Raw genomic sequence first — 20,867 nt, 5'->3', positions numbered from 1 at the left:
GAGTGTCATTAAAGATGCTAGGAGTGCTTTAGGAAAGTGAGGAATAAGTTTGGACCACTGCAAATTGTTTAGATGAACCAGTTTTTCATATTTTTAAGATAGTCAAAATCAGATACAGTGCCATTAACATTTGTTTTGTTTTCAGGCCCTGGAGGAGGAGTTTGCTCGGAAGTTGCAGGAGCAGGAAGTGTTTTTCAAAATGAGCGGAGAGTCCGAGTGCCTTAACCCCTCCACACAGAGCCGCATCTCCAAATTCTACCCCATCCCCAGTGTCCACTCCTCTGGGTCATAACTGAAACCTCAATAATATTACATATGTATACCCTCAAATACAAAAACACTCATGGTTTGGACTGTAAAACGGTGCCTGTATTGCCTTAATCTATGGACTAATGATACAGTAGTGAAGTAAGTAAAGGTATCCAGCTCATTTTTACTTGTATTCAATTTTGTAATATAATTTTTAGAGCAATGCCACTAAAATGAAGATCGTCTTTTCTTATCTTTATACATTTTGAATTTAAAACAAAAATCCAGTGCCTGATCTGACACAGTTTTAAAATATCTAATTTGCTGCTTAATTGCTTTCATTCAGAATTCTGGAAATAACAGAAAAAAGACTACCATTGATTTGTAGTTGAATATTTAATAGAATGTAAACTTTTTATTGAAGGAATGCTGACATTTATATGGATAATAGTAGTGTATACGGTGCTAGATTTTAGGTTTAAAAAAAAAGTTAATTTGTGACTTGTGCAACTTATATCTTCAGGGCTTATTGAGTCAGCATTTTTAAATAGATTAGAACAACTCCAATTTCAAAAAGACCATTGTTACAAGATAGCAGATTGTGAAAATGAGATACATTTTAAAGCAAACCTTAGTATCATTTCTCTAACTTGGGACAAGGAAAGGCAACATAATGCTGAGAACTATGTTACAAAAATAGGCTTAGAAATGTAGAAAAAATATATGGTTTTGTATGCACTAGTAGCCATCCCCTCATCCTTTCTGTTTGAATGAACTTCTGTCATCTCAGATGATAGCATTTAGTACTCAGTTTTATAGTTTAGGGAAAAAAGTGTAGGCTGTAACATATTATTAAATTTAAATATTATTTGATTCAAAAGAAACTTATTCATCTAATCTCACTTATACAACCTGCCATTGTGTTTATATTTTGCAGTGTCACTTTTTTTTTTATTGGAGTTGTTGTTCTCATCACTTGCTGTCTGAAGTTAATGAAGTGTTTACATTAAGAGATCTAGAAGGATCTGTTAATTGGACACAAAGGAAATCACTGAGAGGCCAAAACAAATTCTGGCAAAGCATTTGAACAATAGTTATATATAAATGTGTTCTCTTTGTATTAAATCTTCTTATGAAGAAGAAGACAGGATTAAATGTTCCAAATTATTTACAGAAAAATGACTGCAGTGAATATACAGTCTTTTTTTAAGATGCCTTCTCAGTTTTGTAATGTTCATAAACAAGCTATGCCTGTGTGGCTTTGTCAGCTATTTGTATTGTTTTAATTTTAACATGTTTTAGATAAGAGCCTCAAAACTGGCTTTTTGGATTACTGTGCTCTGTGGATAGACCTGCCAAAAAAACCTTTGTTTACTGAGATAATGAAGCACAACCTACAATACTCATTAACTGTATTGACAGAAGAATTACCATGACATTTTATTAAAGTATTTTTATTTGGGTTCATGAAATGATGTAAACTCACATGGAAAACCATGGACCTGACTGGTTTAGGCCATGTTCACATGTCTTATTCCCTTCCTCTGTTTCACATTTGTTTTGTACAAAAGTCTGTTACATGAAGCAGTGCTGTGCACAAGTGATACTTTTAGTGGTGTTTAAATGAAGTGATTCACTCCAGCGCCTGTGCTGTAGCTTATTTTACTGTCAGTTTTAGCAGCTCCTGATCATTTATTGTAATGCTGATTGAGTAAAATGCACAAAATTAATTTGAAATTGTTATTAAAATGTAAAATTTTAGAACAATTGTATTAGTTAGGTGATTTTCTCATTTGGATGTAAATAAACAATTTGTTCTATTCGAGCTGTCTTGTCAAATGCCTCCTATTTCAATAGAAGCTCTATTTACAAAAAAAAACAAAAACAAAAAACTTTTCACCACATAAACATTCAAATTAAGTGCCAAGTGAAAACATCCCTGAAGTCACAAACAATCCCAAAAATACTAATGCAAAATACAAAAAACATTTACAATGCTTTAAAGTCCTTAACAAAATAAATCCTTAAATCTTACAAAAGCTGTACATTTATTTAAACATTTTAAACTCCTCTGAGACTCCGCCTCTTTCGTTTGGCTGCAGGTGAATACTCTCCTGAAAAAAATCAATTACAATTACAGTCAATGGCCACAAACATGTGTAACTAAACCACCCACACAATAATTTCAATATCATGGATCAGTGTAAATCTTACCTTTTTGGCCTCTTGGTCCTTCAGGCCCAGGAAGTCCTCTTTCTCCTGTCATGACACAAAATAAACAATAAGTAACTTAACTTAAACTTTAGTGTCCACCATAGTGGAAATTCGTCTTTGGTTCACTATCACATGAACACAACATGAACAGTAATTCCTTCAGAGCTTGATTATCGGTAAATATGTTATAAAATGTCTGCTGCACATACACATGGACATTACATCAGTGCTTGCTAAGGACATTCTGAATCGACACCCTGAAGACATTAACTTAAACTCATCACACACAGGATGCGCAATATCACTAGTGAGGACTTGGCCATCCTGTGCTTTGCTGATTAGTAAAGCAGTTCCCATTTTTTCTGCTCTTCTCTCTGCCAATGATTTTCCCTGTGTTCTTTACTATTCTGTTCAGCTTGTTCTTGCTAGCCACTGTCAGATAACAAAACCAAACAGAGATGTTAAAGACAAGAACATTTTCAATCAGGCTCACAAAGACTCTCTAGAGTCTGTGAGCTCATTCCAACGCCCCTGAGCTTTCTGATCATGTAGGGTCTGGTTTCTTATAGATCTCGTATACATTTTGTGTGAAGTTTAGCTTGTCATCAATGTACGTTCTAAAATACTTGAATCTACTCACAACGTCAATGACCTGATAAGAGACGGAGAGACACTGAACAGGGCCAGGACTGTTCGGGACAAGCTCTTTGGTCTTGTCGACATTGATGATCGTGGAATGCAGTCTATGGCATTGTTCAACCATTTGCACTTGAGCCACATAGTTAGAGTAAACATGACACTGTTTTATGTTTTTAGGAACTTTTATTTCTGATACCTCTTTCTCCCTTTGGTCCTGGAAGTCCCATGTCCCCTTTGGGTCCTGGACTCCCCACAATGGCCCCATACCCTGTGAAGAACACATTTAACCACTTCATATTTCACATCTACTAAAATCACAGACTTTTAAATGAACATACTTTTGATGTACTCCACTAAATCAGTGATATTTGCATCAGAACCGAACAGGCGGCTGTGGCCCGGGGATCCGGGCGGTCCTGGGGGTCCTGGTGGTCCAGGGAGGCCGTTGTGGAAGTGACTGTGGTACTCATTTAATACATCCCTGAAAACTCCATGAGCTGCAAGAGAGCACAGCTTCAGCTATGTGCAGGACTAAGCAGAATATAAGGTAATTATTTTAAATTTTACATTTCATATAATCCACCAGTTCTGTGGCATTTGTGTGGGACGATAACCATCGGGTGTAGCCAGCGGGACCTGGAGGCCCAGGGGGTCCTGGAGGTCCACGGACCATAGATTGTGAACCGACGTCCCGCAGAAGTCCATGAGCTGAAGTGAAAGAATAAAACACAGGCTAATGCTAAGTACTAGCCTCACAAAGGGTTACAATGTGCTTCTTACTTTTGATGTAATCTGTCACTCTAAGGGCCATGCTGGGGTAGTCCCCAATGTCACCCGGTTCTCCTTTGTTTCCTTGGGGTCCAGGAGGTCCAGGCAGACCGGGGAGCCCGAACATAGGCACTCCTGAGTTGTCAACTGCAATGGATAGTTAACCATTCAAAATGTAGAAATAATATCATCATATCATCATCTCTTATCTTAACTAGAATAATGTCAATGCTGATTGTACAGAACCTCATCTGCTCTACTGAACTGAACCGTACTGAAATGACTTTTTGTGAACAGATTCTTCCCCCCTTGTTAACTTGTAATAGACCTACTCTTTTTGTAGTCCTGCAGTTCAGCTCTGGGGACATCTCTGTCAGCATGCTCCGCATATGAAACCAATCCATTATAAGGCCCGGGAGGTCCCATTGGACCTGGAGGTCCAGGGGGGCCTGGTGGACCTCTAGGACCCCTGAAGGCAACACCTGTAAACAAAGGACAGTGATGATAGGGACTCTAAAACACTGTCTGCAAGTACAAACAGAGGAGTATTACTGACTCTGCAGGTAGTCACGGATATCAGTGGTGATGTAGCTGGCCAGTCCCGGAGCTCCAGGTGGTCCCACAGGTCCTGGGGGTCCCACTGGTCCAGGGGATCCTGGGATCCCAGGTGGTCCTTGAGGACCTACAATAGCTTAATTATAAAGACAGGCATCATGTCGCTTACACAGAAGAAGTGAGGAGTAAACCTAAATAGACAGTGTTTTACCATTAAAGCTTCCAGGAAGCCCTGGAGATCCAGGGGGTCCTGGAGGTCCCGGGACACCTGCCAGCCCTCGTTCTGAAGATGAAACACATCAGTCAGAGCCAGTTTGGTTTGAAACCAGGTCTTACAAAGCACAGAACTCACCATTCATGAGAGCAAGAACTCTTTCTGCGACCTCCACAGGGTTAAAAGAGTAACCCCCTCCTCCTGGAGCCCCAGGAGGGCCTGGTGGACCCGGTGGACCTCCAACATATCTCCTCACATCATCTCCTGTACACATAATGTACAATAATAAAAAAAAATATATACACTTTATATACACTTCAATTTGAAAAATTACTGAAAGTAATAATGAATTTGCATTACATACTTTGCATGAGAGCAATGATATCATTGAGAGAGACAGCTCCTGGTGGTCCAGGGGGTCCAGGAGGCCCAGGGGCCCCAGAACCACTGTCATATCTTTGACCTAAACACATATGTTATATAATTAGATTTTTAAACATTTAAACAGAGTATACTGTAAGACCCATGGACTGTTACTTTGAATGTAGCTGAGGATTCTGTTGGTTATGTCCTCTATCTGCCCATCTGCAGAGGCCCCTCCTGGATATCCAGGGGTGCCTGGGGCACCTGGAGTACCTGGAGTACCTGGAGCTCCAGGTGGACCTGGAGGTCCTGGAATACCTGCACCTAACAGCAGAAGTGTTAGTGTAAAGGCTATTGATACTTTCCAGTTGATATCATCAACATTAGCCCGGGGTGTGAAGCTGTAGACACTGCTCTGTCTGAAGCTCTGTTAAACTTTAAACTGAGCTTTATTTTTACACAATCTGACCATAAAGAACTGACTTTATGATTTGTGCTCTTAAACAAGTCTCTCACACACAAAACAAAAGTACGGTTATGATCTAGCTAGCATTAGCATAACAGTTTTTTTTCTCAAAATCAAACACCTAAACATGGCCATGGGTGCTCATATCGATCACAGGCTTCAGTTTTTAGACAATCTTAAAACATGGTTGCTAATGTGTGCATTATGCCTTCATAGTAACAGCTGAACTTTTCACCACAAAGATACATGTAGAACACCCCTCACATGATGTCAGGCCAAAGTATCAATATGTGAAAATCATGTCAGGCAAGAATAGCCTAATACCTTGTCCATAGCTAACAACTGGTGTTCCAGGAGGACCTGGGGGTCCTGGCGGACCGGACAGGTACTGCCTTATACCATCACCTGCAAAGGAGTAAGAGTCATGGAATTAACAGATGAGATGTATCATATATTTGTGTTTATCAGAAATAAATAACCCACTCTGTAATAACTCAGCGACAGTCTGGCTCACATCTGCAGAGTCACTGCCATCTTGTCCTGGAGGACCAGGAGCTCCGGGGGGGCCTGGGGGACCTGGAGGGCCCGGTGGGGGTGCAGGAGCTGTCATAGGCACATATACAGTATGTCAGGGCCCTTTATTTTTTCATACTTTTTCAATTAATACATTTCTTATTCTATTCATGTTGTGACCTTTGCATGGTTGTATATATGGCACCGCTAGCTGAACCAAAATGTCTTATAGGCACCTAATATTTACAGTGTTCAATTTTATTTTAACAAAAGATAAAACTGAACACACACACATGCTCACTCTTTTCTACTTTAAACAAATCTTCACCTGGTTGTCCAGGGGGACCCTCTGGTCCTTCAGGTCCAGGTAGTCCAGGCTGACCAGGGAATCCTGAAAAGTACAATAGGGATAATACTAATCATACAGATTCACAATGGAGCTCATTTAAAAGTCTGTTTACAAACCGTGTCCTGGTTCTCCTTGTTCTCCCTGGCTTCCAGGAAGTCCTGGTTGACCTGGTTCTCCTGGAGTAATTAATAAAGATGCAATAGTTAAAACAACATACTAATAAGCTTATTTTCAATCAGAAAAAACTTACCTTGGGACCCTGGTTCACCTATGAAAGGGGTAAATCTGAATTATTTCTTATTATGTTTTGAGAGCAACAGACATTGACAATAGAAAAAGAAATGTAGTCTTTTACCTGTCGGCCCCTCGGGGCCTTGGGGGCCTGGAGGCCCTGGGGGCCCTGGAGGTCCTGCAAAGAAGGTCTCTGAAAAATACAGCCATAAGGATACATATGAACACTATATTATCTTCCTGCACCACCCATCACTGATTCACTTTGTTTTTGTATTTTTCACCTGACGTAGGAACAAAGCTGCCGGGTTCTCCTTGGTCACCTTTAGGTCCAGGTGTGCCAATACCTGAGGTTGAAAGGCATAAGTCAATTGTAGTTGTAGTGTCCTTTTATATTGTGCGGTGGTTTTATCCACTTTAAACCCATTCCCTACCTGGAGGGCCTGGAGGACCTCTGCGTCCAGGAGAACCAGGTTTACCTTCACCTGAAACCATGACACAGTCAACTTAAATACAAAAAGTGCACAGATCAAAACATATAGTCACAAATATAGTGAAAACATTAGCTTTTACCAGGTGGACCCTCTGGTCCGGCTTCTCCGGGTGGTCCTGGGGGTCCAGGAGGGCCAGGTGGGCCTGGAGGCCCAGCAGCAGAGCCAAGGTCTGTAAAGTCAACACACAAGTCAAATGCCGAATCATTCATTTGAGGAGAAGCTGATGTTAGAGACTCACTGCTCTTTTCTGTGGCACTCTCAGACTGTGAGGTGGTGCTGGCACCAGGCTCTCCACTCTCTCCTTTGTCTCCCTTTTCTCCTTTCTCACCCTTTTCTCCTTTTTCTCCCTTTTCACCTTTTTCACCCTTCTCTCCCTTTGAACCTGGTTCCCCTTTCTCTCCGGGCTCTCCCTTGGCACCTAGATGGTAACATAAACATGATGTTGAGTCCTGTTGCCTGCTGATATACACTCCTCACTTTAGACAGTGTTTACCAGAAGCTCCGGGGACTCCAGCAGGACCAATGGGACCTGATAGACCTGGGGCCCCAGCAGGACCAGCAGGGCCAGCGGGGCCGGGGGGACCAGGGATCGCCACAGTGTCAGAGCCAGCTAAGAGAAACACAACAAATGATTTGTGTTTACAGAGAAACAAAGTGACATTAAGTATATCTCGGACCTATCTTCTTACCTGCAGCGATAACTTTCCCAGGTGAACCAGACTCTCCTGCAATAACAAGGATTTTGATTGGATCTCAACACACTCTAGTTCTCGGTCTATGACATGCATAATACTATTACTATCACCTTTAGCTCCAGGTTGGCCAGGAATTCCAGCGACACCTGTGAAATCCAGCAACAAGTGTAGAAGATTACAAACTACAACTGAAGAAGTGACGCATGCATTTTGATTTCAATGTTACCTGGTGGGCCTTGAATACCTGGAACACCTAAAACAGAAAAAGATCATTAGGGAAGTTGATAAATAGCTCATATCACATTTATCCTATAACACATCCATCATATATCAGCAGCAGCATAATGTACGTAAAGTGTTGCACCTGGCGGTCCAATGTCTCCAGGAAGTCCAGGTGGTCCTCTTGCACCAGGCAGTCCCATGGAGCCTGGTTCACCTGTTAAAGAGCATGGATTTAAACACTGTGTCTAACCATAAGAAGTGTAGAAAAAAAAAGTTTAATCATGTTGTTTTACCTCCAAGTCCTTTGGTTCCCTTTGGTCCAGCTGGACCAGGGGTTCCTGGCTGTCCTGGTTCACCTTAATAAACCAAAACAGTAACAATTAAAGCAGAATAGTGTTGGTTTTTTTTCCTTACAAAATTAGACAGAGCAAATCATAAAAACAGCTTTGTCCAATGTAATGGTAGAAAGCTTTTTTGGGGGTTGTTTGGGACACACCTGCTGGTCCACGAGGTCCCCTTTCTCCTTGGTCTCCTTTGCTTCCTGAGGCCCCAGGAGTTCCCCGATCACCTTTATCATGAAAAAATAGAATAAATTATGTTATAAATGATTCTTATGTCTCTTTATTATGTTGTAGAGTCTGTAAAGTCTGACGTACCTTTGGCTCCTGGAGCGCCAGCCTCACCGATAAAACCCTTCAGACCCGGAGCACCTGCATCAAAAGCAGATTACTTTTAGTTTTTATGACAACGTTTCAAACTTTAACTAAAATCAACAAACATTACCTGGGATTCCAGGAGCTCCTTGCTCTCCCATTGATCCTAAAACCGACAACATTATACACCGGTCAGTGCTACAGATCTAACTGAAACTAACAAACATCTGACTAATATATTGACCCCACCTTTGGGTCCCACAGGTCCAGGAGAACCGACAGCACCAGGACGACCAGGCTCTCCTGCAGATCCTGCCACACACACGTCCCTTTAAGGTTAGCAGTTATACCATTTATATAAACACTAACACATTACAATCTCCAAACATTGTACCTTTTTCTCCTTTTTCTCCAAATCCGGGAGGACCGGTCTCGCCTCTAGGGCCTATCGGACCCTCTCGGCCCCTCTGTCCTGGAGGCCCCTCTGGCCCATGTTCACCTTAACACAAAAACAGCTAAACCATTATCTATGTTCTGTCTAAACAAGCATTTCATAATTCATCTGATGACTTTTCAAGGTCGAAATGCAATCACATATAAGAGAGACACAAACAGGCATCAGTAGTCCATGCACTTCTGTACAGATGAGTTTTTACTGTGCCAGAGGAGACCTCACCTGCGCTGCCCTTTGCCCCTCGTGGTCCCTCCAGTCCGGGGTGGCCCATCTGTCCTGGAGGACCTGACAGTAATCAACAAAAAATTGAATCAGTCATTTACATTTTAAATAAATACAGTAGTAGTTTATCCTTAGGACCTTACCCGGTAGACCTGGGAAGCCATTTTCACCTGAAAATACACACATAGAGATGGAGTAGTATTCAGTTGGTATTAACATACAAAACATCAACAGCCATGTATATAGCTTACCTTTATGTCCCATAGCTCCTGTCTCACCTGAAAAGCACAGTACAGTCATTTGATTAACTTTGAAATTATTAGGAGTAAAAGTATAGCGTACAACAACATACCTTTAGGACCAGGATCTCCCTTTGCCCCTCTTAGAGATTCTACAGAAAGCAAAAGACACTAATATTTGAATTTGTATTTTTACATATATTTTCCCAAGTCCTAAATAAGATAGACCAGTCTTGGTATTGCTTCTCACTACCAAAACTATTTTTCAGTTTTACCTCTTACTATGTCTGATCGGAGTTCAGCCCTGATCAGCTGCTGTATGGTCCGTTGGAGGGCGGCACTGTCCTGTCCTGCACCTGCAGCTGCCCCCGTTCCTGCACCTGCCCCAGATGAACCCAGATTTATGTTGATGCTGTTGGGATCAGATCGCGTCAGGGTGTTCCCCGCAGAGCTCCTGTCGATGTAGGCTGTGTCCAGAGGGTCGATAATGTTTATTCCAGAGGAGGAAGAGAGGCGGCTGGTGTGAGCGGAGGATGCGCTACCAGTGATGGCCTCTAGAGTGTCAACACGCTCCTTGAGGCGTTTGACCTCTTCACCTGTGAGAGGTTCGTACAGTTTTAGAAGGTGTAAATTGTAACCATAAAAATGTAACTAAATTATACTTGGCATTCCTTTCAATACATACAATTACAATGGATTTAGTGTATTCATGTACTATTTTTTCTGTTTACTGGGTAGCTGTCTGATAGCTAAAATCTTCTAAAGTTACTTTTTCAACCACAAATGCACATACCACATTTATACTAGGCAAAATGTCTTGCCCAGGTACACAAAAACAGTAATGCCTTGTCCAAGTACACAAAAACCGTATGCACACACCACTAACGAGCCACTGCCACCAATACTATTAGGACTCATCCCCAGCTGTAATGAACAGCCTGATGCTTAGTATTTTTTATTTATTAGATTTTTACGCAAAATACTACACACCTAATTTTTATGCCAGTATGTATAAAGTGAACAGAATGGCTATCTTATCTTATCTACCAGTTGGCCCTGCATCTTGAAAGGCAGTAAAAGGGGATGTAGATGCCTCCTCCCTGCACTGCCCCAGCACAATTTGTGGGTCTAATAATTGTTCATAGTAGCCTAAATGTTTACCAGTCCTAACCAACCTAATGCAATGAGTCCAAACAGGAGTCCGAGGAGGAGCAGCAGACAAAGCAGCAGACCCAGCAACCACTTCCACCAACTGCAGCACGAGCAGAATGCCAAGCCAGCGGCATCTTTACGGATCTCTGCAAAAACAGGTGAAATATATTATTATACATATTAATATACTAAAATAACACAAGTGAAATTTCTAACTAAAAGATTACCTGCATAAGTAGCTTTATCTTTTGTTGATGTCTTGAGGCTTCCACCTGCAAATATCAAAATACATTTAATTTAAATTTGCACTAAAATTATCCGCTACAGTTCTAGTTACATTGACAAAAAAAATAATTACATTTTGTGTCTGTTCCTTCCTCCATTGTGCTTGCAGACATCTTCTGTTTTTCTCTCTTCAGTGAATCTTCGGAGTAGCCTTCTAAATATAAAAAAATACTTGTGCAAATAGGCAGACAAAGTCAACTATATAGTGAAATACATTGTTTGTTGAAGGTAAATACCAGTGAGACTTGAAGGAGCAGAGGACATAAAACTCTTCCCTGTGTCTTTGGCCATGATCAGTCCTTCTGTCTCTTTCTTCACTGGAACATTTTCTTTCTCCACAAAAACAAACTTAAAATCTTTGGTGGTCGATTCATCTTTAATGGGACTGGCAGCTCTCACTGCAAGGACAAGCAAAATAAATATATAATAAACATATTTATCTTTATTGTGATCAATGTTTGAACAGCAACCTGTAGTTGGAATCAGGCCACTACTTGACACATTCTTCTGAACACCGTAAACTGTAAAAAGATAAAAGGATTACATATTTTATATTATAAAAAATATATATATATATATTTGTATTTTTAATATTTGTTGTGTATGTTGCATGTTTTCTGTTTTACGAGTTCAGAGGTTTCATTAATGAAGAGCTTTTCATTTATCTTACTTTTCTTTGAATTCACTTATTGAAAAGTCACATCGTAATGTAATACATAGCTCTAAATCCTTACACTTATTTGTATGTGGTCTATATAGCTGATATTTCCTTTACCTATTTGTCCAGTGCTAGAGGTGGGAGACAGGAGCGGACCTGTACCAGCCAGATTATTTTGAACTCCATAGACAGGCACTGATGAGAAAAAACATAATCATCATTGAATATGTAGAACATTAATTTCTTTGTCAATTTATTTACATATTTACAGGAAGAAAATATGTGGGAGGTGGGAAATACATGTTTTAGTTTTAGTCTGGACAGACAAATGAATGCATAAGGAAGATAATAATGTCACTTTGGCACTTAGGCCTGACAGGGATGGAGGTTAACAAAAAGAGGCCTGAAAAGGTGAAAAATTAGGAAGTCAAAGGTGGAGCTGGGGTGCAAGAGTGAGAGAACAGCTGACTGAAGAAGCAAGAGTACAGTTTAAAACTGTTGGCTGAGCATTGATTGGTAGGTGTCAGGGGGCAAGGATAGGCTGAGCTGTAGGCCTATAGGCACAGAGGTGAACGTGCAGATAGGGAGGGAGTCTTTCAGTCCTAACTCACCTGTGCTGCTCAGTGACAGTCCACCTCCAGCAGAGGGTGCTCCAATCGCCATGTTGTTCTGAACCCCTACCAAAAGAATTATATTTGACTATTTGATTATCTGTATCCAGGGTATACAGGATGTCAAACAATTAGAATATAGAAAACTATGATAAAAAAAAAATCTCTTTTCTTTCCATATTATCCAGCCCTCGTAGCCACTTCGATGTTTCTAAAGAGATTCAATATTTTTTACTTTTGTTTAGTATACCTGACTGGTACATGGTAGAGGTAGCCGACAGGTTGTTGTTGGCCAGGTTACCATTGTAGCTGTAGCTTCCACCTGCTGTGCCAGTCCATATGCTGCCATACTGATCTACAAGGACACAAAAGACAATACATTTACTAAAGAAATCCATAAATAGTTTATGCAATTGGATTTATTTATTTTTTTATTCTAAAAATATGTGATAATATTTTATGGATTATTCATATTTATAAAAAATAAAAAATCAGGTGCTGTCCATTTCTTCTGATCATCCTTGCGATGGTTCTACACCTTTATTGGAGTCCAGCTGTGTGATTAAACTGACTGGACTGGGTTAGGAAGGCCACACCTGTCTATATAAGACCTTACAGCTCACAGTGCATGTCAGAGCAAATGAGAATCATGAGGTCAAAGGAACTTCCTGAAGAGCTCAGAGACCGAATTGTGGCAAGACAGAGACTTGGCCAAGGTTACAAAAAAATTCTGCTGCACTTAAGGTTCCTAAGAGCACAGTGGATGTTTGGGACGACTAGAACCCTTCCTAGAGCTGGCTATCCAGCCAAACTGAGCAATCGGGGTAGAAGAGCGTTGGTGAGAGAGGTAAAGAAGAACCCAAAGATCACTGTGGCTGAGCTCCAGACGGGAGATGGAAGAAAGTTCTCAAAAGTCAACCATCACTGAAGCCCTCCACCAGCCGGGGCTTTATGGTAGAGTGGCAGAGTGCAAGTGCAGTGCAGTGCTAAAAAACACCTGAAGGAGTCCAAGATGGTGAGCAATAAGATTCTCTGGTCTGATGAGACCCAGATAGAATTTTTTGGCCTTAATTCTAAGTGGTATGTGTGGAGAAAACCAGAATCCGCTCATCACCTGTCCAGTACAGTCCCAACAGTGAAACATGATGGTGGCAGCATCATGCTGTGGGAGTGTTTTTCAGCTACAAGGACAGGATAACTGTTTGCAATTGAAGGAAAGATGAATGTGGCCAAGTACAGGGATATCCTGGACCTTCTCCAGAGTGCCCAGGACCTCAAACTGGGCTGAAGGTTCACTTTCCAAGACAATGATCCTAAGCACACAGCTAAAATAACAAAGGAGTGGCTTCAGGACAACTCCGTGACAGCCCAATTGAGCATCTCTGGAGAGACCTGAAAATGGCTGTCCATCAACATTCACCATCTAACCTGACAGAACTGGAGAGGATCTGCAAGGAGGAATGGCAGAGGATCCCCAAATCCAGCTTGTTGCATCATTCACATAAAGACTCATGGCTGTATTAGCTCAAAAGGTGCTTCTACTAAATACTGAGCAAAGGGTCTGAATACTTATGGTTGTGTGATAGTTCAGTTTTTCTTTTTTAATAATTCTGCAAAAAATCAACAATTTCATGTTTCTTTGTCAATATGGGGTGCTGTGTGTACATTAATGAGGAAAAAATGAATTTAAATTATTTGACTGCAATATAACAAAGAGAGAAAAATTGAAGGGGGTCTGAATACTTTCTGCACCCACTGTATTGTCTGTACCGTCCACCTGATGCAAAATGACTTGTATTGCAAAATTACTAATCAGGCTATATTTTTGCATGTTTGCATGAATTGTCTAATATGGCCACTGCATTTTATCCATGGAGCTTTAAACTTAAGTATTTTCATAGAGACAAGCAGATGACACCACCAAGCCAAGATCTATGGAGAGGCACCCAATTATTAATTAATAATAACATCAGTAATTGAATAGCTGGAAGTTGATTATGTTTTATGCCATTTTATGGAACATTCCAGGCAAAAGCAATAACACACAGACCTCCCCCAGAGCTCTCAGACAGGGTCCTGGTCTCCATACTGGCCTTCTTGGGGATGGGGAGGGTGTTGTTGGGGGAGCGAGGGGGGCTGATGCTGGTCGAGCGGTTTCCTCTCAGCAAACGCTTCACATCGTCCAACTCAGTCCCTGCAGTCACAATAGATGCATAAAAATACAAGTACTTAAGGCTCAAGAGATGTATGTTTTTTATTTTGTTTAACCTTTATTTAATTTAAAAAATCCAGATTAAACAAACATTTTCAAGGGAGTACTGCATGTTTTCATAGCTCCATCATTTTTAACAGAGCTCAACAACCACACTGTAAATTTCCTATTCATTCTTTCTATAGCTTTTTTAAAAATGTCAAATGCTATGGAAATTAATATCCATAATGTGGTTGTTTTCAATCCACAAAAAATGGCAAAAATGTGTGACTTATTTGTCAGTTATAAATTCAATCAAGAAATGTGGTACAAATGTCAACAAGAATGTATATGTATATGTATATGTAAACTTTTCAATGTACAAATACCAAACAACTGGACTCACATGTTCCAGGTGGAGAAGAACTCTGAAGCCTTGTCCTGATTTCACTCTCTAAAAAATCCAGTTGTGATCAAATTAATCAAGTTTTTACTAAATCTATAAAATATAAATATAAATATTTTAAAAGTATTTTGTGGTATTTTCTTGTACCCCGGCTTTGCGTCCGCCCTCTAGTGGTCGTAGTCTTAGTTGTAGTGGTCATGTCTGCAAAAAAAAGTTATTGTTTAGAAAGAGATATAAGAATCATAAGAGTACAGGCACTCATATGTGTTTACACTTACTGTAGTCTTTCCTGTTGTACTCAGGGGAGGAATTGGTGCTTGAACTCTCTGCAAAAAATAATATACAAATATATTTTCTAAATTTCATTTCATAAACCTGAAAACAGGCTGTCTAGTACTTTAAATTACATGAATGCTTGATAAAATAAAATGATGCCATTCATTTTTTTTTATAAGGGACAAATTAATCATTTGTTTTGACTTTATTTTGGCAATTGTACACAATGCAGAGTAATCTGAGATCAGCAATGCACTAGTTTAAGTAAACCATGTTGTTAACAAATCAAGGTAAGTTGGTAACATACATGGAAACAGAATAACACATATGAAATATATCGATGAGAACATGATAACTGTACATTATGTTCCATGTAATGCTGAGTCAGGCCTGGCAGTGTAGTTGCAGTATCATAAAGTGAACTCATGGACATGACATAATGCACTTTCACATTATCATAAGATTTCATATATATTAGTATATCTGAGAATCCAGTATATTACATATACCACAGGGCACTGCACTATGTACTTTTGACCATGTCAAATTGACTGTATGGGACACAGTTGGACATTCAGGTTTAACAGTGAATCACCTCTTCAGACGTGTTACTAACCATCGAACACGCCCGACACAGCAGCAGTCAGAGTGCTCTTGCTCTCAATGGCTGAAGCAGAGTACGAGCCCCCAGAGGACAAAGCACCCCCAGAGGACAGTGCACCCCCAGAGGACAGTGCACCCCCAGAGGACAGTGCACCACCAGAGGACAGTGCACCGCCAGAGGACAGTGCACCCCCAGAGGACAGTTTCCTGGTCTCAGCTCCAGAGCTGTAGCTCTTCGTGACCGAGGACCCTATCCCCCCTCCACTGCTGCTGCTGCTGCTCAGAAACCCGGAGGATGCATAAGATGATCCCCCCGCAGCCCGTGCACCTACTGAAGCCCCGCCCCCTGAAGCAAACGAAGCCCCGCCCCCTGAGGAGATCGAGAGCACTCCTGCACTGGCACCCCCTACTGCTCCCGCTGAGCCACTGCTGCTGTTGGTGGAGGAGGATGTGAGCAGGACAGAGCTGGTGCTGCTGCCCGAGCCTCCTGACAGGAGAGCCCCAGAAGCTCCAGACCCCGACGAGAACTCACCTGAAGAAGAGAGAGAGAGGGTCACACACTTAAGGTTCAATGTTAATCTCAACTACAGAGAAGGAAATCTCAAATCAAAAACAAGTACCAGTGCAGCTTTCTAGTATTATGACCCAGAATCAACCAAGACAATAAGGATTAAACTATAGGACTAACTATAGACAGAATTAATCAAAGAGTGAACAAGGGCAAAATCTAGCAATTTTTTCATCATTTACAGAGAGATATAACATAGCACATATTTTTTCTCAAAGTACTGTTGGCCAAAGCCAATTTGTCCTAAGAAGTTCTGGAAGAGGTCCAAAACAGGTCTAAACAATAGCTATAAACAAAATAGGACAACATTAATAAGGTGAAGATGAGAACTGCCCGCATACTGCAAAGCGGTACATGTCCCACATTTAAAGAACCACTGCTGCAGATGACATGAGGCTGACAGTTGATGTCAAAGCCAAAATTTGAGATAACACAAGAGGTAGCAGAGATCAATTGCTTTTATTTAGCCTCAAATTAAATTTTTCCTACAAGACCACATTGGAATTTGCCTTATACACACCCATTTTTTCATAAACGTACATTCCCCAAATACAGCCCCTGCCTCAACATGCTTAATAGAGCAATGCAGTATATTTTTGCCCAGTATGGGGACCTGTAGGGTTTATTAGATAAGAAGAAAATCATTACAGGGCTTATATGAGGAAGCTATCCATAATTTGAATGGTATTTCATGAGGCATGTACAGGCAAAGGTTTACTCAGACAATGCAGTTTCTTGGGTGGGTGAGTATAATGGATTTGATTAAGTATGTGCCAACGTGGTCTTTATTGTCAGACATTTATGGTAAATCTAGTGCAGGCTTCAAACACATTTAGGGACATTTCAAGCATTAAAAGTATTACAGTATAAATATGTATTAGTATCAGTTAAGGCCATCAGTCAAACTAATTAAGTGATTTGATCTTTTTTTAAAAAATGGTTGGTACAGTTGTACGTCATTGCAGGTAGTTCTCTGTAGTGCAAAGGCTTCAATCATAAAACTTCAAGGATGCTTATAGTTTTTAGTTAAATATTAAACACAACCAATATAACTGAGAAAAATATATTGGAAATGCACAATAGTTCAAGTACATTAAGTTTTCTTCATTATTATTTTTTTCTTTTTTGTTACGTTGACAAATTGCAGTCACATTTGTAGATGGACCAATGTGTGGAGTTCAGGAGTGTTTTGTGGACAAACAGTATTTGGACAAGTGTAACTTACTCTGTGTTACCACTTTGGTTGTTTTGACCACTGTAAAGAAACAAGATTTATATTGTATTAGCTTTGCAATAGAGCATAAATACAACTTAAATACAGTGATATAACATTTCTGGTAGGTCCAACAACTGCGTGTCTCCATGGAAATGTTACTTCTTTGCATGGAATGTTCCACAGTATGGCATTAAGCCTATCTTGTATTTATTAAACTGTATGTGTTTTTGCTACAAAAATATCCTGAAAAAACGTTTTCATTCTTAGTCTGGTTGGTGGTGGCTTTGACAAAGACAGATGTTGTTATACATTCCACGCAAAGTAATAGCATCACAATGGAGAAAGCAAGTGGTGGACCCTGTACCAGAAAAGTTACATAGTGCACCTTTAATACTATATACTATAGATTTAACCATTTACCTTTGGTCCCTCCCCCTCCTCCTCCACTGGAGCTGACCGTCTTGGTGATGACTGTATTATCCATTCACTCCACCTGTGACACAAAAGCAACAAATGCACTGAGGCTGGTGTAGCCTGAAATACAGAGGAGTCGAGTGAAGGCAGATTTACTTTTCTTTATGGTGAAAAATCATTTTACCTCAAGGCAAACAAACTCCTGAATACATTTATTTTTGGGTTTGCTGTGATCATATTTCTTTTCTTTCAGCCCTGTGTCTCTGGGCCTTTAGAAGTCCCATTGATTTAAAGGACTCCCCTGCAGCTGTGTCAAAAAGGCGTATCCCGCTACAGAACAAGAACGCGGAGTCCACATTGTAAAGAACAAAAATGTACAGTAGCTCCAAAGGTGTCACGGGGGAACAGACAGTGCTTCCAATAATATAGATTTACAAGTAGCTCTATTTGAAGAGTATAAAAATGTACAGAGAGGTGAACGGATGATGAACGGCCAGTCAAAACCCACCTACACTCAAAAAAATGTGGACTGTTGAAACTGTTGACCCTCATTAAATATGTTTTTCATTTAAATATTGTATGCTAAATTAATGTATTTATTCTGAAGAACTAAATTATTTGCTCTTGATAATAATATAAACAAAATTAGTTATAGTATATTTAAGGTCAATATCTCATTTGATTGATTTATCATTTAATAATAATTTTTAATAACGGTTAGACGTTTCTATGAATGTACAGTGTGTAATACTGATTTATATTATATTTGATTACCTTATTGTATGTATCCTAGAGTCTAGAGTATAAAATACATTTTGAGTCATCACAAACTTTTAAGACATTTAACAACGATTTTGAGTTAATCTAAATTAAGTTTTATAACTACTCAATTATTGCATTAGATAACACTTTATTATAGCATTAAACATGGATTATTAGCTCATGAACAACTGGCACAAAAACTTTCGTGCATGTGTCGCTGAATGGTAAGTCAAAACATGTATTTTATAAATCATAAATCACAGGCAGCCTAACCCAGCTCTGACTTTTGAACAGACATTAATTCCAGATAGTTTGTTTCCTGCGGCTACATTTTTGTGAAAGATGGAGACAGGTGCATTAAAATCCTTGATTCACTGGAGATGCCTGCACTTTTTGATTTGCGAGAGTCGAGCAGCAGGATGTGGCCTGCAGCACCAGGACTTATCATGGCCCAAAAGGACAAAAGCTATGCACTGTCAGCATGTCTTTACAGGATTTACTTACAAATCAAGGCGCAGTGTTTAATTTCTGACCCTTTCTTAACCTATTGCAATAACAATAAGGCATGTATGCACTGGCGTTACATGCACTGTATTTTTGGTATATGTAAAGTTGTGTAAAATAACCTTTTGATTGACATTAATTTGTAAATGTACAAACAAAAAATGTAAAATAAAAAGATATTCCAACTCTGTTTTCAATGGATAAAAGGTTTGCATCTCCAATACAGAGACATTCTGATTTCTAGCTTTACCTCGGCCTGGAGAGTGACCTTCAGGATAGAAAATACAAGTATAGAAAATATATTATGACACATTGCACATCTCCTGTGTCAGAATATTTGTATTTATTATTTATTATTTGAATTAGGAGGACACATATTGATCAATGAGTCAACAAGCTGCTTCAACAAGAATATGAGTTTGCAGAGCAGCTAAAGGCAGGTAAAACACTCAACTTTTAAACTTCTCTTTTTGTATTTCCTTACACTTCAGAAATAGTGCTCCTAACTGCAACTATTAGTCCAATTACAGTGTACACAATAATATAACACCAAATATAAAAAAATATATATATACATATATAAATATATACATTTTCTTACCTTTTGGTTAATTTGTAGAGATAATCCTAGATGCCGTATTCCCAAAGGAACAGGCTTGGATGAGCAGCTGCAGACTTCAGCTGGCTTAAGTATTAGCTTCAGTCTGAGTCAGATCTGCGGCATGTCTCGACAGAAAGGGCTGTGACAGGTACAGGAGGGGGCGCGAGAATTACCCCCTCCCCCAGGCCCATCCAAAGACAGAAATAAACAACTGTTATGACGATAGTAAAAGTGATTGTTCGACAGGCACCAGTTTATTTGATGGTTTATTGTTTGGGTAATTATAGACACGCTTGTGGTATTATACGCACACAGAGATAAGTTCAAGAATAATCAAATGAATGTAAACTTGAACTTGTAAAAACACTGCTCAAGTCTATGCAATGTAATAGTCAATAAAGATAGACCTTTATTGTCCCCAAGGGGACATTCTTTTTCACAAACATTGTCAAAAGAAATCACATAGATACAAAAAGTAAGCACAAATGGACAAACACTTTTTTTGTTCAGTTGATGAAACAAGCACCCCTTACTTGATTAAGTTAACTAATTAGCTTAACTTAATCTAACTAATTAGTTAACTAAAGCTCTAGCTAGCTCTAGTTATTTAGTCATTTATCACACTACATTTTTTTCTGAAATTAATTTACTATATTATGTCACTGTAACTTTTTACTTGAATAACTTTTATATTATGCATTAAAATTAGGCACCACAGTGATTAATGTAGCTCCAACTTCCAATCCAATTGTGAACTCGCTGCCATTGTGTCCTTTTCCAGACACTTGACCCGCATTGGCAAGTCCATTCATAGTATGTCATATATTTAGCTTACCTAAGTTTTTACTTTGCAAAGTGTAATACTACTCAAATTAAGTCTTTATTTTGGTACTGAGTTCTCACCTGAGCCTGGAACATTGTTTTCCATTGGAGCGTTACAGATCTCTCACACACCTGCGCAGCAAAACATACATCACAGAATCACAAAGACAAAATGAGGAAGTGACTGTACAATACATATTACACTAGTACAGTTAGTAACAACGCAAATATGTATGTAAAAGTATACATATTTTCAAT

The 20,867-nt window shown here is 39.7% G+C and overlaps 2 protein-coding genes across 2 annotated transcripts in view; one reads left to right on the top strand and one right to left on the bottom strand.

Annotated features, from left to right (window-relative positions):
- slkb (STE20-like kinase b) overlaps window positions 1-2,073 on the top strand; it is a 28,045-nt gene extending 25,972 nt beyond the window's left edge. Inside the window, exon 18 of the mRNA XM_033967182.2 lies at window positions 146-2,073. Coding sequence (XP_033823073.1) covers window positions 146-292 — 147 coding nt within the window. The 3' untranslated portion in view covers window positions 293-2,073. The remainder of the gene's footprint in view (window positions 1-145) is intronic.
- LOC117394120 (collagen alpha-1(XVII) chain-like) lies at window positions 1,965-19,878 on the bottom strand. The gene is made up of 54 exons (XM_055232497.1): window positions 19,788-19,878; window positions 17,927-17,999; window positions 17,516-17,545; window positions 15,736-16,254; window positions 15,122-15,169; window positions 14,991-15,044; window positions 14,844-14,891; window positions 14,297-14,440; window positions 12,497-12,601; window positions 12,247-12,312; window positions 11,753-11,830; window positions 11,448-11,498; window positions 11,214-11,375; window positions 11,051-11,131; window positions 10,920-10,964; window positions 10,716-10,838; window positions 9,816-10,136; window positions 9,654-9,692; window positions 9,553-9,579; window positions 9,445-9,471; window positions 9,302-9,364; window positions 9,020-9,124; window positions 8,875-8,937; window positions 8,756-8,791; window positions 8,629-8,682; window positions 8,469-8,540; window positions 8,266-8,328; window positions 8,115-8,186; window positions 7,977-8,003; window positions 7,861-7,896; window positions 7,745-7,780; window positions 7,549-7,665; window positions 7,294-7,473; window positions 7,135-7,224; window positions 6,996-7,046; window positions 6,846-6,908; window positions 6,686-6,754; window positions 6,581-6,598; window positions 6,447-6,506; window positions 6,310-6,372; window positions 5,952-6,071; window positions 5,793-5,873; window positions 5,177-5,326; window positions 5,004-5,102; window positions 4,778-4,903; window positions 4,637-4,708; window positions 4,427-4,561; window positions 4,203-4,352; window positions 3,883-4,017; window positions 3,670-3,810; window positions 3,441-3,599; window positions 3,299-3,370; window positions 2,464-2,508; window positions 1,965-2,363 (listed from the first exon to the last, which is right to left on the bottom strand). The coding sequence occupies exons 2-54, from the start codon at window positions 17,988-17,990 to the stop codon at window positions 2,311-2,313; spliced, it is 4,908 nt and encodes a 1,635-aa protein (XP_055088472.1). The 5' UTR covers window positions 17,991-17,999; window positions 19,788-19,878; the 3' UTR covers window positions 1,965-2,310.
- Between the last annotated feature and the right edge of the window lie 989 nt (window positions 19,879-20,867).

This window comes from Periophthalmus magnuspinnatus, chromosome 1 (assembly GCF_009829125.3).
Source record: "Periophthalmus magnuspinnatus isolate fPerMag1 chromosome 1, fPerMag1.2.pri, whole genome shotgun sequence".
Taxonomy (NCBI): domain Eukaryota; kingdom Metazoa; phylum Chordata; class Actinopteri; order Gobiiformes; family Gobiidae; genus Periophthalmus; species Periophthalmus magnuspinnatus.
The sequence above is the reverse complement of the archived record's forward strand: the minus strand, read 5'-3'. Positions and strand labels throughout refer to the sequence as shown.

What these genes read in the sequence shown, in the direction of transcription:
- LOC117394120 (XM_055232497.1), bottom strand. Translation starts at nt 17,990, where the DNA reads ATGGATAATACAGTCATCACCAAGACGGTCAGCTCCAGTGGAGGAGGA. An exon ending in AACCAAAGTGGTAACACAGA is followed by an intron (nt 16,255 to 17,515) that starts GTAAGTTACACT and finishes TCTCTTCTTCAG; the next exon opens with GTGAGTTCTCGTCGGGGTCT. An exon ending in TGTGTCGGGCGTGTTCGATG is followed by an intron (nt 15,170 to 15,735) that starts GTTAGTAACACG and finishes TATTTTTTGCAG; the next exon opens with AGAGTTCAAGCACCAATTCC.